General features: G+C 43.6%; 1 protein-coding gene across 3 annotated transcripts in view; it reads left to right on the top strand.

Moving 5' to 3' along the window:
- Positions 1 to 14,858, top strand: part of LOC124043416 (ras/Rap GTPase-activating protein SynGAP-like) — a 117,838-nt gene that overhangs the window by 80,922 nt on the left and 22,058 nt on the right. For all 3 annotated transcript variants that reach the window (XM_046362008.1, XM_046362007.1, XM_046362009.1), the window contains 10 exons: positions 5,545 to 5,639; positions 6,977 to 7,098; positions 7,335 to 7,488; positions 7,676 to 7,774; positions 7,908 to 8,147; positions 8,260 to 8,595; positions 8,731 to 8,875; positions 9,009 to 9,153; positions 9,321 to 9,557; positions 11,850 to 12,051. In XM_046362008.1, coding sequence (XP_046217964.1) covers positions 5,545 to 5,639; positions 6,977 to 7,098; positions 7,335 to 7,488; positions 7,676 to 7,774; positions 7,908 to 8,147; positions 8,260 to 8,595; positions 8,731 to 8,875; positions 9,009 to 9,153; positions 9,321 to 9,557; positions 11,850 to 12,051 — 1,775 coding nt within the window. The remainder of the gene's footprint in view (positions 1 to 5,544; positions 5,640 to 6,976; positions 7,099 to 7,334; positions 7,489 to 7,675; positions 7,775 to 7,907; positions 8,148 to 8,259; positions 8,596 to 8,730; positions 8,876 to 9,008; positions 9,154 to 9,320; positions 9,558 to 11,849; positions 12,052 to 14,858) is intronic.

The raw sequence follows: 14,858 nt of genomic DNA, 5'->3' as shown, positions 1-14,858 counted from the left end.
CACCATAAAATAAGCTTGTATGCTGATGATGTCCTGATATTCATCTCTAGTCCCGAGACTTCAATTACATCTCTTATTAATATTATTGAATTATTCTGCGAATTCTCAGGCTACAAGCTTAACTTAACTAAATCAGAGGCTATGCCACTTGGTAACCTTCACTCTGTACCTAGTACTTCTCCCCTCTTCCCTTTTAAATGGTCTCCCTCAGGTTTTTTGTATCGGGGTATATTTGTAACTCCTAAATTCCAGTAGATGTACAAAGCCAATTTTGTTCGCTTGTTTGATACAATAAGACAGGATCTGGAGCGCTGGAACTCTCTCCCGATTTCTTGGTTGGGTAGCATATCCCTCTTGAAAATGAACATTTTACCTAGACTACTTTACCCAATCCAAATGATCCCAGTATTACTCTCCAATAAGGTAATAAAGGATGTAAATGGATGGCTAAGTTCCTATATATGGCGTAAACGCAAGCCAAAACTTAAGATGTCAATATTGCAGCTGCCAAGTTTTATGAGCGGCTTGGATCTGCCCAATATCAGGTTCTATCAGGGGTGTGCCCACCTATGTTATATTTCTGACTGGATCACAAATGATGACTCCTCTATTTGGTTAGACATTGAGACTTCTCTTTCAAAATACCGCTTACAGGATCTTTTATTTTTCTGAAGTTTCAAGTCTGTAGAAGATCACTGCAATAATCCTATTACACTTAACACACTCAAAGTATGGAGGTCAGTTCAACGCTTCCTGGGAAGGTCCAAGCTAACCTCTGCTCTTACCCCAATTCTTAACAACCCAGATTTGAGTCCAGGATTGCTGGATGCTGGCTTTAACTTTTGGCTTAATAAGGGGATACGCAGACTAAATTACTTATTTGCTGATAAGATTTTATTGTCATTTGAACAGATGGTCGAGAATTACCGACTCCCAAAGCAAGCCTTTTTCCACTTCCTACAAGTAAGACATTATATTCTGAAGAGCACCACCTTAATTGGTAACCCTGATATATCTGTCATTGAAATAATGTTTTTTTCCCCACAAAGGAAAATGTCTAAGTCTGTTTTATGATGCGTTAAGGTCCTTTTCTGCTGTCAACACACAGAGGGTGAAACAAGTGTGGGAGATAGAATTGTCTCTTACTATTTACGAAGAGATGTGGGAGGACATTTGGAGATATGCAAAAAAATTCTATATGTAATCGTACTAGAGCAATCCAATTAAGAATAATACACAGATTGCATATATCCCCAAATCGCAGACATGCTTTTAGCCCCTCTTCCTCTTCTCCTCAGTGTCTTAAATGTAAAACTGATACAGGCACCCTAACACATTGTTTATGGTCATGTACCAAAATGCAAAGATACTGGTCTGGTGTTCTGCAAGAAATTGAAAAGATCCTAGGGGTTGATCTAGAATTGGACCCAGTTTCTTTATTGTTAGGTCTCCCTAGTAGGCATGTTACTTCTGTGGGTAAGAGGAGGCTTTACAACATCCTTACCTTCACATCGAGGAAAAACATCATTTTACAGTGGATGAGTGATAAGGTTCCTTCTATTAAAGATTGGCATAAGATACTATTTGAATGGGTGCCTCTGGAATATCTGACATGTACATTGCATTCTAAAACAGATCAGTTCTACAAAGTATGGGAACCTTATCTAAATGACCTAGAACATGTTTTTTGTTGTTGCTTTGTCTCTGTTGTATCTCTTAATATAGGTGAAAATTGTGAAATTCCAATAAAAAATACTGTTACAAAAACGAAAATGGAAGAAGTTTGGAACCACCAAGACTCTTCCTATTTCTGTCTGCCCGGCCAAACTGAGCTATCGAGGGAGAAGGGCTCCAGTCAGAGTGACCAAGAACCCGATGGTCACTCTGACAGAGCTCCAGAGTTCCTTTTTGGAGATGGTTGTTTTCCTGGAAGGTTTTCCCAACTCTGCAGCACTCCAGACGGAAGCCATTCCACATTAAAATGCACATGACAGCTATCTTGGTGTTTGCCATTGATGTTTGCCAAAAGGCACCTAAAGGACTCAGACCATGAGAAGCGTCACATCTGGAGGAAACCTGGCACCATCCCTACGGTGAAGTATGGTGGTGGCAGCATGCTGTGGGGATGTTTTTCAGCGGCAGGGACTAGTGGACTATTCAGAATCAAGGCAAAGATGAACAGAGCAAGGTACAGAGAAATCCTTGATGAAAACCTGCTACCAGAGCACTCAGGACCTCAGATTGGGGTGAAGGTTCAACTTCCAACATGACAACTACCCTAAGCACACAGCCAAGACAATGCAGGAGTGGCTTCGGGACAAGTCTCTGAATGTCCTTGAGTGGCCCAGCCAGAACCCGGACTTGAACCCGATCAAACATCTCTGGAGAGACCTGAAAATAGCTGTGCAGCGATGTTCCCCATCCTACCTGACAGAACTTGAGAGGATATGTAGAGAAGAATGGGAGAAACTCCCCAAATACAGGTGTGCGTCATACCCAATAAGACTTGTTAAAGGTGCTTCAACAAAGTGCTGAGTAAAGGGTCTGCATACGAAATGTGATATATATATTTTTTTAAATGAGACAAGCAAAAATGTCTTTAAAAAACGTTTTGCTTTGTCATTATGGGGTATTGTGTGTAGATTGATGAGGGAAAAAACGATGTAATACATTTTAGAATAAGGCTGTAACGTAACAAAATATGAAAAAAGTCAAAGGGTCTGAATACTTTCCCAATGCACCGTACATAGAGTTCTATCTGTCAAGTAATTTTTAAACCAGTTGCATGCAGCCTGGTCTAGGCTAATTGATGAAATTAGCAGAGAGTGATCAACAGTATCGATCAGTATCGAAAGCCTTTGACAGGTCAATGAAGAGGACAGCCTTTTATCCACACAGTTAAGCACATAATTTACAACTATGCAGCAGAGATAGTGCTTTAATGTGGATCTGACCTGGTATTAAACCTGACTGATGTACATTTAGAATACATTTCAAAGATAAGAAAGATCTTCAACGAGAATATTTTAGCTATGCAAGAAAGTTCATTATTTAGGTCACAAGGGTCAAGGGTGACAAGGGTCACCAACTTTGTGAAGTGGGAGTACATGGGCCACCTTCCAAACCTTGGGGATAGTACCAGATATGATTGTCAGGTAAACAATATGGGTTAATCATTTCGCAGCCAGGGGAACAGAGAGATGCATCAAAATTGATCAAGTTTATCAGCTGTAGTGGATTTTTCCTCCTCAATCTAAAGCAAGGCATGTAGCACATCACAAATAGTTAATTGTTGAAATGAAAACAAAGATTAACTAGAAGTTGACAGGTTAACCGTCGAGTCAGCTAGAGGCTGGCAGAGGGAAGAGCAGTTGATTTACTGACCAGGGTCAACTACACCACCTTTTCCCTCAAATAAAAAGCCTGCCGAGATAGAATGACAATTAAAATAATCACTTATCCCATTCTTCTCAGTTATGATGCCAGAGTCAGACAGAACTTGCTTAGGCAGGGAAGAAGAGGAATTTATACGCTTCAGTGCATTTGCTGTTTTCCAACATTTTGAATGATCACCAGCAGAGTCAGAGTTGGAGCTTAAAAAGTAGCTTGATTTAGCTTTCTTAATCGAGATAATACATCTATTAAATGTCTGAAAGGTTGCCAGTCTACTACACAGTCAGTTTTCCATGCTTTGGCCCAGGCCTGATATCTCATCTGAATGAGCTCTGATCACTCAGAAGAAATCGGATCTATCTTTGTTTAAAAGGTGCGTGTTTGTCTGCCAGAGGAATAAATATCGAGGAGACATTTTCTAGAGCCAACTTAGGGTCAGGTATACAGGAGACAGTGGCTACATCAGAGTAGAACACGTAATCTTGAGCAGAAAATAGGATTTTGCTCATTCGTATCTCTAATGCATACTATGGGACAGTAATCACTGAGATCATATGAGAATACTCCACTAGACAAGTATTTATGGGGGTTATTAGTAAGAATTAAATCAAATAATGTTTTTCACATTTAACTGTGTGGGTTTTGAGATCAATTAAGTCAGATTAAAATCAATGCATACATCTTAAATTGATCTGAGGCCGGGGATAGCCAATCCAGATTCAAATTCCAGCAGAGACTATTATATTTTTGTGATAATCTACCTCTACCTCATATTGCACAATGTTTCCAATACAGCATAGGCTTTTTTCGATGAAAATTACAGTTTACAGTAAGGGATTGCTTTTAGGGTCTGTTATTATTACTTAATTGATTGATATGTATCAACTCACATTAAAATGCGTAGCCCTTCTTAGAGAAATGACTAGCAGGGGAAATTTGTTAGGCAGCAGGATGAAAAGAAAAAGAAGAGAAAAGAGAGGGTACAGAGGAGAGGGGAGGATGACAGAGAGAAAAAGACGAGATGAGAAGGGTGTACACCACTGGAATTATGTAAAAGAGTGCGTGGGAGAGAAGAACAGATGAGAAGGAGAGTGAGTATTTATAGTGCCTTAAGTATTCAGAAGGTTACCATTGCTCTACTGTGAAACTGAGGAAAATGTCAGATATTGACTGTCCGATATTAAGGGGGAAATAAAGGGGGTGTGGGTGTAACCATAGGAATTGATTTGGTAGAAAATTGCCTGTTTGTTTACAGTCTGGCAACCATCTTGTTGGGGTGGTTTGAGATATTTAATTTACCAATGCTTTAAACAACAAAGTCGATGACCTTATGTTATAGGTTGTATATAAGTAGAGTAGAGGGAGTGCTATTCATATATAATTGATCATATGATTATATAGGTATCCCCCCCAGTTGGCTAGCCAACTGAAGCTCCCTCAGTCGCTTGGCTCGATGGAGAGGGGGGGCACAAAAGTGTTGACGCAGGGGATAATTCTCATCTGCCCATACGCCAAGGAGTACTTTCATATAGTCTGCCCTCCAGTTGGTGGTTATTTTCCATTTTCACGTCATTTGGCTGGTGGCCTACTTTCGTATCTGCTTCTGAATGTAGACATATATGATGTGGACATATGGCTAGCATTTCTTCATTGTGTAGCTGTCTGTACTTGTGATTTCTTCATTGTTTATCTTGACCGCACCCCTTCAAACCGTTGGCACGACTAGGGAATGAAGGAGGGGGCCAGGCCATAGGCGTGATGTATGCGAAATAAGCACAGAAAATGTTCAGATAGTACATAGAACAAACATGCCTCTCTGACATTTAGAATTAGTAGCAACATCAGCTCAATTCTTGACTGTTAAATCTGCAACATTCCACAACATTTGCCTGCTGAACATGGCCCAGACAAAATATGCACCCAACTGATGAGCAAAACAAACAGGCACTACCATGCACTGGCTCACCTGGAGATATAGAATGGTAGTGAAAATCATGCTACAGTATTTTCAACTTCTCAGAACAAAAGTTTTGTTTGTGTTTGTATTTTTTTTGTTTAGACTATTCTTGCAATTTTTCCCATGGTCAGAGTAGATATTAAGTTACAGTTTCAGACTGGACTTAAGGTTCTTGGGTTCCTTCTCTCTCACAGAGCACACTCGAGCTCGCAGGAAGAGCATTGCCACTGCGAGACAGCCAAGCATGGAAACCCCTCCCACTGCCCCCCCACAACCCTTCAGACAACAAGTAAGTACTGGAACATGCTACATTACCTGTCATTTCCACTTAATCCAGGCCTTACAGTAAAGTTCTATCCACCCATATTAGCTTCACTCCCTGCTCTCTAGCATTATTCTCCCTCATCTCTTTTGTACTGAGTAGAATCAATAATAGTAATAGGTAGTAGGCTAACAGTCAGTGGTGGAACAAGTACCCAATTGTCATACCCACTGTTCCTAGGCCATCATTGAAATTAAGAATTTGTTCTTAACTGACTTGCCTAGTTAAATAAAGGTCAAATAAAATAAAATAAATAAATACTTGAGTTAAAGTAAAGATACCTTAATGGAAAATGACTCAAGTAAAAGTAAAAGTCACCCAGTAAAATACTACTTGAGTAAAAGTCTGAAAGTATTTGGTTTGAAGTATTCTTATGTATCAAAAGTCAATCTAATTGCTAAAATATACTTAAGTATCAAAAGCAAAAGTAGAAATCAAATCAAATTCCTTATATTAAGCAATCCAGATGGCAGCATTTTTTTTTTACTGAGAACCAGGGACACACTCCAACACTCAGACATAATTTACAAACAAAGCATTTGTGTTCCTTGAGTCTGCCAGATCAGAGGCAGTAAGGATGACCAGGGATGGTCTCTTGACAATTTTCCAGTCCTGCTGAGCATTCAAAATGTAAGAAGTACTTTTGGGTTTCAGAGAAAATGTATGGAGTACATTTTTTAGGAATGTAGTGAAGTAAAAGTTGTCAACAATATAAGTAGTAAAGTAAAGTACAGATACCTCAAAAAAACTACTTAAGTAGTACTTGAAAGTATTTTTACTTAATTAAGTACTTTACACCTTTGCAAATAGTAATGGTACTAATTTACAGATTCCAAATTAAAAGTACACCAGTTCAACCTCTGAACAGTACTCCTACCAATTGAGTTTTCGAGTCTTCAAAAAGGCTTACACCATCCATCTTAGTGACTGAATCAGCGATGCCCACTGAAACAACATTATTGAATGGACATTGTTGCTTTATCTGTAGCCCAATAGCCTCCTCCAGTGGCCATCAGTACCATAACTTTATTCCATGTGTAACTCTTGTTGTTGTATGTGTCGAATTGCTATGCTTTATCTTGGCCAGGTCGCAGTTACAAATGAGAACTTGTTCTCAACTAGCCTACCTGGTTAAATAAAGGTGAAATAAAAAGAATAATAACACCATCATCACCAACAACAATAACATGGACACGTGCTAGCACTGATTTTGCAGATAGCATCTATTTTGTAGAAGGGTTTAATGATTCCATTATTTATGGAATGGACATCCCCACCTGTGTCTCGTCTGCTGTCCCTAATAGAGCTTCCTCAGTCGAAAGTTGAAGGGCTCCATCAAGAGGGCAAAGAGCCAGCCCAAACTGGATCGAACCAGCAGCTTCCGCCACATGATTCTACCCCGTTTCCGTAGTGCAGATCAGGAGAGGTAGCTAACACTTTCCCAAAAGTTTGCATGTGTGACGTACACTTGTGGTCCTTATTCTATACTCTGTAATGTTTTATTTTATACTCCTTTTCTTTTCAGTTTTTTTTTGCCTGGTGTTTTCCAATATGTACAATATATTGTAACAGTGGTTACTTCTTGTGGCAAATTATATTTAGGAGTGCTTGTTTCAAAGCACTGTTACCCTAAACACACCTTCTCTCTCTATCTCTCTTTAGGACCCGTCTAATGCAGAGCTTCAAGGAGTCCCACTCTCACGAGTCCCTGCTCTCCCCTAGCAGTGCAGCGGAGGCTCTGGACCTCACGCTGGATGAAGATGCTGTCATCAAACCTGTCCACTCCAGCATATTGGGCCAGGAGTACTGCTTTGAGGTGTGTGCACTGCTGCCAGAAGGATAGAGGATAGTATCTCTCCTGATATTACATCTGAAACAGTTATTACAGCTGTGTCTTCCCAGTTGATGGGTCAAGGTCATAACAATTGATCAACTGTCACACACTAACAAGCAACAAACAATATAATTGATGAATTCACTTCTATGGGTCTGTTTGACTGCAGGTGACCACCAATTCAGGGACGAAATGCTTTGCCTGCCGCTCGGCCGCTGAGAGAGACAAATGGATTGAGAACCTACAGAGAGCTATCAAGCCAAACAAGGTAAACAAATAGAGAGGACCCTGCTTGCAGTCCACACTCAAAATGCCTTTTTGGCATAAATATTGTAAGATCATCTCCATTAGTTTCAGCAGTCTTCACCTCTCTCGCTCTGTCTCCAATGCTGCCATTTTAGGACAACAGTCGAAGGGTGGACAATGTGCTTAAGCTGTGGATCATTGAGGCCAGGGACCTTCCGCCTAAGAAGCGGTACTATTGTGAGCTGTGTCTGGATGACATGCTGTACGCACGCACCACTAGCAAGCCGCGTACGGACACTGTCTTCTGGGGCGAGCACTTTGAGTTCAACAACTTGCCTGCCATTCGCAGCCTACGCCTGCACCTTTACAAGGAGACAGACAAAAAGAGACGCAAGGTGTGTGCGTTTCTCTCTATGGTGGTTGTATTTCTCTTTGTCTATCTTTGTGTTTGCAGAGTTACTCAAATATTCCTTTCTATTCTATTCTCCATTCTGTTCTCTAACCTAGGAGAAGAGCACGTACCTCGGCCTGGTCACTATCCCCATATCGAGCATCACAGGCAGGCAGTTTGTGGAGCAGTGGTACCCGGTGATCCAGCCTAGTGCTTTGGCTAAGGGTGGCGGTGTAGGCGGTGGCAAGGTCATCAATGCCTCAATCCGCCTCAAGTCCCGTTACCAGACCATGAGTATCCTGCCCATGGAGCTGTACAAGGAGTTTGCTGAGTACATCACCAATAACTACCGTACGCTGTGTGCCGTGCTGGAGCCTCTGCTCAGTGTCAAAAGCAAAGAGGAGGTGGCGTTCGCACTGGTGCACATTCTCCAGAGCACAGGCAAGGCCAAGGTAGGAAGGAAGGCACTACAGCAGGTGTGGCCAAGCACTCCTGTTGGAGAGAAACCCCTTTCAAAATGTTTTGTAAATGTGTCTGCTGTCAAATGTGTTTGTGTTGTTTGTTTGAGGAGCATGTTCTTTTTTCAGGACTTCCTTTCGGACATGGCGATGTGCGAGGTGGATAGATTCATGGACAGAGAGCATCTGATCTTTCGAGAGAACACCCTTGCTACTAAAGCCATAGAGGAGTACCTCAAATTGATAGGGCACCGGTACCTCAAAGATGCCATAGGTAAAGATTATTTCATTGTATACCAATACCTGTGGAAAATTACCTGAAATGATCAAATCCAGAAATGGTTTCAAATATTATTTGAAATCGATCAAATACTTATTATATTAATGAACCATTGTTTCATTGACAGGGGAATTCATTCGAGCATTATACGAGTCAGAGGAGAATTGTGAAGTGGATCCCATGCGCACTCCACCGTCTGTCCTCGCCGACCACCAAGCCAACCTCCGCATGTGCTGCGAGCTGGCACTCTGCAAGATTGTCAACTCTCATTGGTCAGAACTTATTTCACATGAACTCTGTCATTGTACAAATGTGTCAGTGACATAGCATCCTTTCAAGTGTGGTGGGGTGTTTGCCCCCCCCCCCAAAAAAAAACAACAACATTTGCAATGGAAAATCAAGTACATTTCTGTCCTTCTGTCCTACCCTTTCATTCTAGTGTGTTTCCACGGGAGCTGAAGGATGTCTTTGCCTCTTGGAGGGTCAGGTGTGCCGAACGGGGAAGGGAGGACATCGCAGACCGCCTCATCAGCTCCTCCCTCTTTCTACGCTTCCTGTGTCCCGCCATCATGTCGCCCTCTCTCTTTAACCTCACCCAGGAGTACCCCGGAGAGCGGACATCCCGCACTCTTACCCTCATCGCCAAGGTGGTGCAGAACCTGGCCAGCTTCTCCAAGTCAGTCACTACCTTCCCTCCCATGCAGCCTTCCCTTTATTTTTATCATTGTGTTTATTTTAGCCTTCCCTCACATTCAGCCATTAACATTTACCAGTAACTTTATTTTTTTTGCCTTTCCTCCTATGTACAATTTACTCCCACATAGCCTTTCCTTTCTTTTAACATTTATTAACCTTTATTTTAGCCTTCACTCACATTTAGCCACCCCTCACCTGTACTGTACAAAATAATCTGCCTTTCCCCAATTTATTCAGTATGTCCACTACCAATCAAGCCTTGATAAGTCATTATCTATGTCCTCGACTAGTTACTCTTCCAGGAAGCAATACATTCATTTCCACAACATTACAATGGGGTCATACATGCTTATGCCTTGCTTAAATCTTACTATGCATTATAACTGCATCATAATACATTATATCAGTCAGCATGAAGTAAAGTATTACCAAATATTGTTTTCCTTTGTGGATGGGGAATGAAGAATTCATCCAACATGATTGTCCACAAACAAGATGATTGTGCACAAAAGTGACAGAAACAGGTTTTAATCGCACAAATGTTCAGAGGGTGGAGAAGTCTGTCTGCACAGAAATGATTTGTTTTTGTGATGTTCTTGTCACATTGTAGACAAGGTTAAAGTATGAATAAAACAATTCTCCCCCTCACCATCACCTGTGTTTTGTACTGTATACTTCCATCTCCTCACCTGCTCTTTCATTCTTTACATTTTCACACTGTCTCTCTCCCCTCTCTTGTTATCCCTCCATACCCCCTTATCTCTATTTCTCTGTACTCGATACTATATACAGTGCCTTCGGAAAGTATTCAGACCCCTTGACTTTTTCCATATTTTGTTACATTACAGCCATATTCTAAAATATATTTTAAAAAGGCAGCAAATCTACACACAATACCCCATAATGACAAAACAAAAATACAATTTAAAAAATTGCAAATGTATTGAAAGTAAAAAACAGACATACCTTATTTACATAAGTATTCAGACCCTTAGCTATGAGACACATAATTGAGGTCAGGTGCATCCTGTTTCCGTTGATCATCCTTGAGATGTTTCTACAACCTGTGGTATATTAAATTGATTGGACATGATTTGGAAAGGCACACACCTGTCTATATAAGGTCCCACAGTTAACAGTGCATGTCAGAGCAAAAACCAAGCCATGAGGTCGAAGGAATTGTCCATAGAGCTCAGAGACAGGATTGTGTCGAGGTACAGGTCTGGGGAAGGAACCAAAACATTTCTGCAGCATTGAAGATCTCCAAGGACACACATCATTCTTAAATGGAAAACACAAAGACTCTTCCTATAGCTGGTCGCCCGGCCAAACTGCAATTCAGGGAAGAAGGGCCTTGTCAGGCAGGTGACCAAGAACCCGATGGTCACTCTGATAGAGCTCTTCAGTTACTCTGTGGAGATGGGAGAACCTTCCAGAAGGACAACCATCTCTGCAGCACTCCACCACTCAGGCCTTTATGGTAGAGTGGCTAGACGGAAGCCACTCCTCAGCCCACATGGAGTTTGCCAAAAGCCCCCTAAAGACTCTCAGACAATAAGAAACAAGATTCTCTGGTCTGATGAAACCAAGATTGAACCCTTTGGCCTGTATGCCAAGTGTCACGTCTGGTAACGCGTCTGCTGTCACGGGAAGCATGGTGGTCGCAGCATCATTTTGTGGGGATGTTCTTCAGAGGTAGGGACTAGTGGACTACTCAGAATCGAGGCAAAGATGAACGGAGCAAAGTACAGAGACATCCTTGATGAAAACCTGCTCCAGAACGAACACTCAGGACCTCAGACTGGGCCATCCAACAGGACAGCAACCCTAAGCATGCAGCCAAGACAACACAGGAGTCTTGAGGCTGTAATCGTTGCCGTAATCGAGGCTGTAATCGATGCCAAAGGTGCTCCAAAAAAGTACTGTGTATGAGTCTGAATACTTATGTCAATGTGATATTTCCAGGGGGGTTTTCTTCATAAATTAGCAAACATTTCTAAAAACCCATTTTTGCTTTGTCATTATGGGGTATTGTGTGTAGAGGGATGAAGAAAAAAACGATTTAATCCATTTTAGAATAAGGCTGTAGCCTAACAAAATGTGGAAAAAATAAAGGGGTCTGAATACTGTCCGAAGGCACTGTATCTTGTCCCTTTCTCCCTCAATCTTTCACTGTCTGTGGGGATTTCTTTCTCTCTGTCCCCGTGTCTCTCTTCCTTCCCCCTACTCTCTCTATATGCTCCCTCCACACTGCTGTCTTTTCTCCCCTCAGGTTTAGTGGCAAAGAGGATCACATGTGTTTCATGAATGAGTTTTTGGAGATGGAGTGGGGCTCCATGCAGCAATTCCTGTACGAGATCTCCAACATGGACACGGGGAGCAACGCCGGGGGCTTCGAGGGCTACATCGACCTGGGCAGGGAGCTGTCAGTGCTCCACAGCTTGCTGTGGGAAGTCATGGCCCAACTGAGCAAGGTAATGTGGAATGTAACCTCGTCCCCAGGCTATTGTGCACAGTGCATATAAGCCTGGGACATCAACGCTTCAAAGTTGCTTCAAAGTTGGCCTTAATGAGATTGACCTTAATAAGTATAGTATGTGTCATCATTTAATTTGAGTGAATCACACGACTGTGAAGCGTGGTTCAAAATGGAGGCAGGAACTTGCGGTGTGCACAAGACATGTAGGGTTAGGGGGAAGGTGTTGTGGTAGATGATTGGCTGGTTGATTAAGTTGAGGCCTACATTTCTCCCGTTCTTTCTGTATAATTGGATAACGAAGGCCAAGTGTCATGCAGGTGAAAGAGGACCCAAAAGCGACTTGGCGAAAACAGAGTCTTTAATCCAGTAAAGTAAATACAAACAAAAAACACAACTTTCACTCGAAATGACGAGGACAAACTGGAGACTCGATCTTGAACAGCAGGTGAACAGCAGGTTGCCTCGGGAAGGCACTTGAACCAGACAGACTCAGACACCTGCTCACCACGCAGCATCTGAGGAAAACACGACACGACAGGGCGATACACAAACACAGCACGGTGAATTCTAGACAAGGAACCGACAGGACAGGAACGGAACACAAAGGAAGAAATAGGGACTCTAATCAGGGGAAAGGTTCGGGAACAGGTGTGGGAAGACTAAATGATTGATTAGGGGAATAGGAACAGCTGGGAGCAGGAACGGAACGATAGAGAGAAGAGAGAGCGAGAGAGTGAGAGAGGGAGGGGGAGAGAGAGGGATAGAAAGAGGGAAAGAACCTAATAAGACCAGCAGAGGGAAACGAATAGAATGGGAAGCACAGGGACAAGACAAGATAATAAATGACAAAACATGACAGTACCCCCCCACTCACCGAGCGCCTCCTGGCGCACTCGAGGAGGAATCCTGGCGGCAACGGAGGAAATCATCAATGAGTGAACGGTCCAGCACGTCCCGAGACGGGACCCAACTCCTCTCCTCAGGACCGTAACCCTCCCAATCCACTAAGTATTGGTGACCCCGTCCCCGAGAACGCATGTCCATGATCTTATGTACCTTGTAAATAGGTGCGCTCTCGACAAGGACGGGGGGGGAGGGAAGACGAACGGGGGTGCGAAGAAAGGGCTTGACACAGGAGACATGGAAGACAGGATGGACGCGACGAAGATGTCGCGGAAGAAGCAGTCGCACAGCGACAGGATTGACGACCTGGGAGACACGGAACGGACCAATGAACCGCGGAGTCAACTTACGAAAAGCTGTCGTAAGAGGAAGGTTGCGAGTGGAAAGCCACACTCTCTGGCCGCAACAATACCTTGGACTCTTAATCCTGCGTTTATTGGCGGCTCTCACAGTCTGTGCCCTGTAACGGCAAAGTGCAGACCTCACCCTCCTCCAGGTGCGCTCACAACGTTGGACAAACGCTTGAGCGGAGGGAACGCTGGACTCGGCAAGCTGGGATGAGAACAGAGGAGGCTGGTAACCCAGACTACTCTGAAACGGAGATAACCCGGTAGCAGACGAAGGAAGCGAATTGTGAGCGTATTCTGCCCAGGGAGCTGTTCTGCCCAAGACGCAGGGTTTCTGAAAGAAAGGCTGCGTAGTATGCGACCAATCGTCTGATTGGCCCTCTCTGCTTGACCGTTAGACTGGGGCTGAAACCCGGAAGAGAGACTGACGGACGCACCAATCAAACGACAGAACTCCCTCCAAAACTGTGACGTGAATTGCGGGCCTCTGTCTGAAACGGCGTCTAACGGGAGGCCATGAATTCTGAATACATTCTCGATAATGATTTGTGCCGTCTCCTTAGCGGAAGGAAGTTTAGCGAGGGGAATGAAATGTGCCGCCTTAGAGAACCTATCGACAACCGTAAGAATCACAGTCTTCCCCGCAGACAAAGGCAGACCGGTAATGAAGTCTAGGGCGATGTGAGACCATGGTCGAGAAGGAATGGGGAGCGGTCTGAGACGACCGGCAGGAGGAGAGTTACCCGACTTAGTCTGCGCGCAGTCCGAACAAGCAGCCACGAAACGGCGCGTGTCACGCTCCTGAGTCGGCCACCAAAAGCGCTGGCGAATAGACGCAAGAGTGCCTCGAACACCGGGATGACCAGCTAACTTGGCAGAGTGAGCCCACTGAAGAACAGCCAGACGAGTGGAAACAGGAACGAAAAGGAGGTTACTAGGACAAGCGCGCGGCGGCGCAGTGTGCGTGAGTGCTTGCTTAACCTGTCTTTCAATTCCCCAGACTGTTAACCCGACAACACGCCCATAAGGAAGAATCCCCTCGGGATCAGTAGAAGCCACAGAAGAACTAAACAGACGGGATAAGGCATCAGGCTTGGTGTTCTTGCTACCCGGACGGTAAGAAATCACAAACTCGAAACGAGCGAAAAACAACGCCCAACGAGCTTGACGGGCATTAAGTCGTTTGGCAGAACGGATGTACTCAAGGTTCTTATGGTCTGTCCAAACGACAAAAGGAACGGTCGCCCCCTCCAACCACTGTCGCCATTCGCCTAGGGCTAAGCGGATGGCGAGCAGTTCACGGTTACCCACATCATAGTTGCGCTCAGATGGCGACAGGCGATGAGAAAAATAAGCGCAAGGATGAACCTTATCGTCAGACTGGAAGCGCTGGGATAGAATGGCTCCCACGCCTACCTCTGAAGCGTCAACCTCGACAATGAATTGTCTAGTGACGTCAGGAGTAACGAGGATAGGAGCGGACGTAAAACGTTCTTTTAGAAGATCAAAAGCTCCCTGGGCGGAACCGGACCACTTAAAACACGTCTTGACA

The sequence above is a fragment of the Oncorhynchus gorbuscha genome, linkage group LG09 (genome assembly GCF_021184085.1).
Source record: "Oncorhynchus gorbuscha isolate QuinsamMale2020 ecotype Even-year linkage group LG09, OgorEven_v1.0, whole genome shotgun sequence".
Classification (NCBI taxonomy): Eukaryota; Metazoa; Chordata; class Actinopteri; order Salmoniformes; family Salmonidae; genus Oncorhynchus; species Oncorhynchus gorbuscha.
This window is presented reverse-complemented; position numbering and strand designations above follow the sequence as displayed.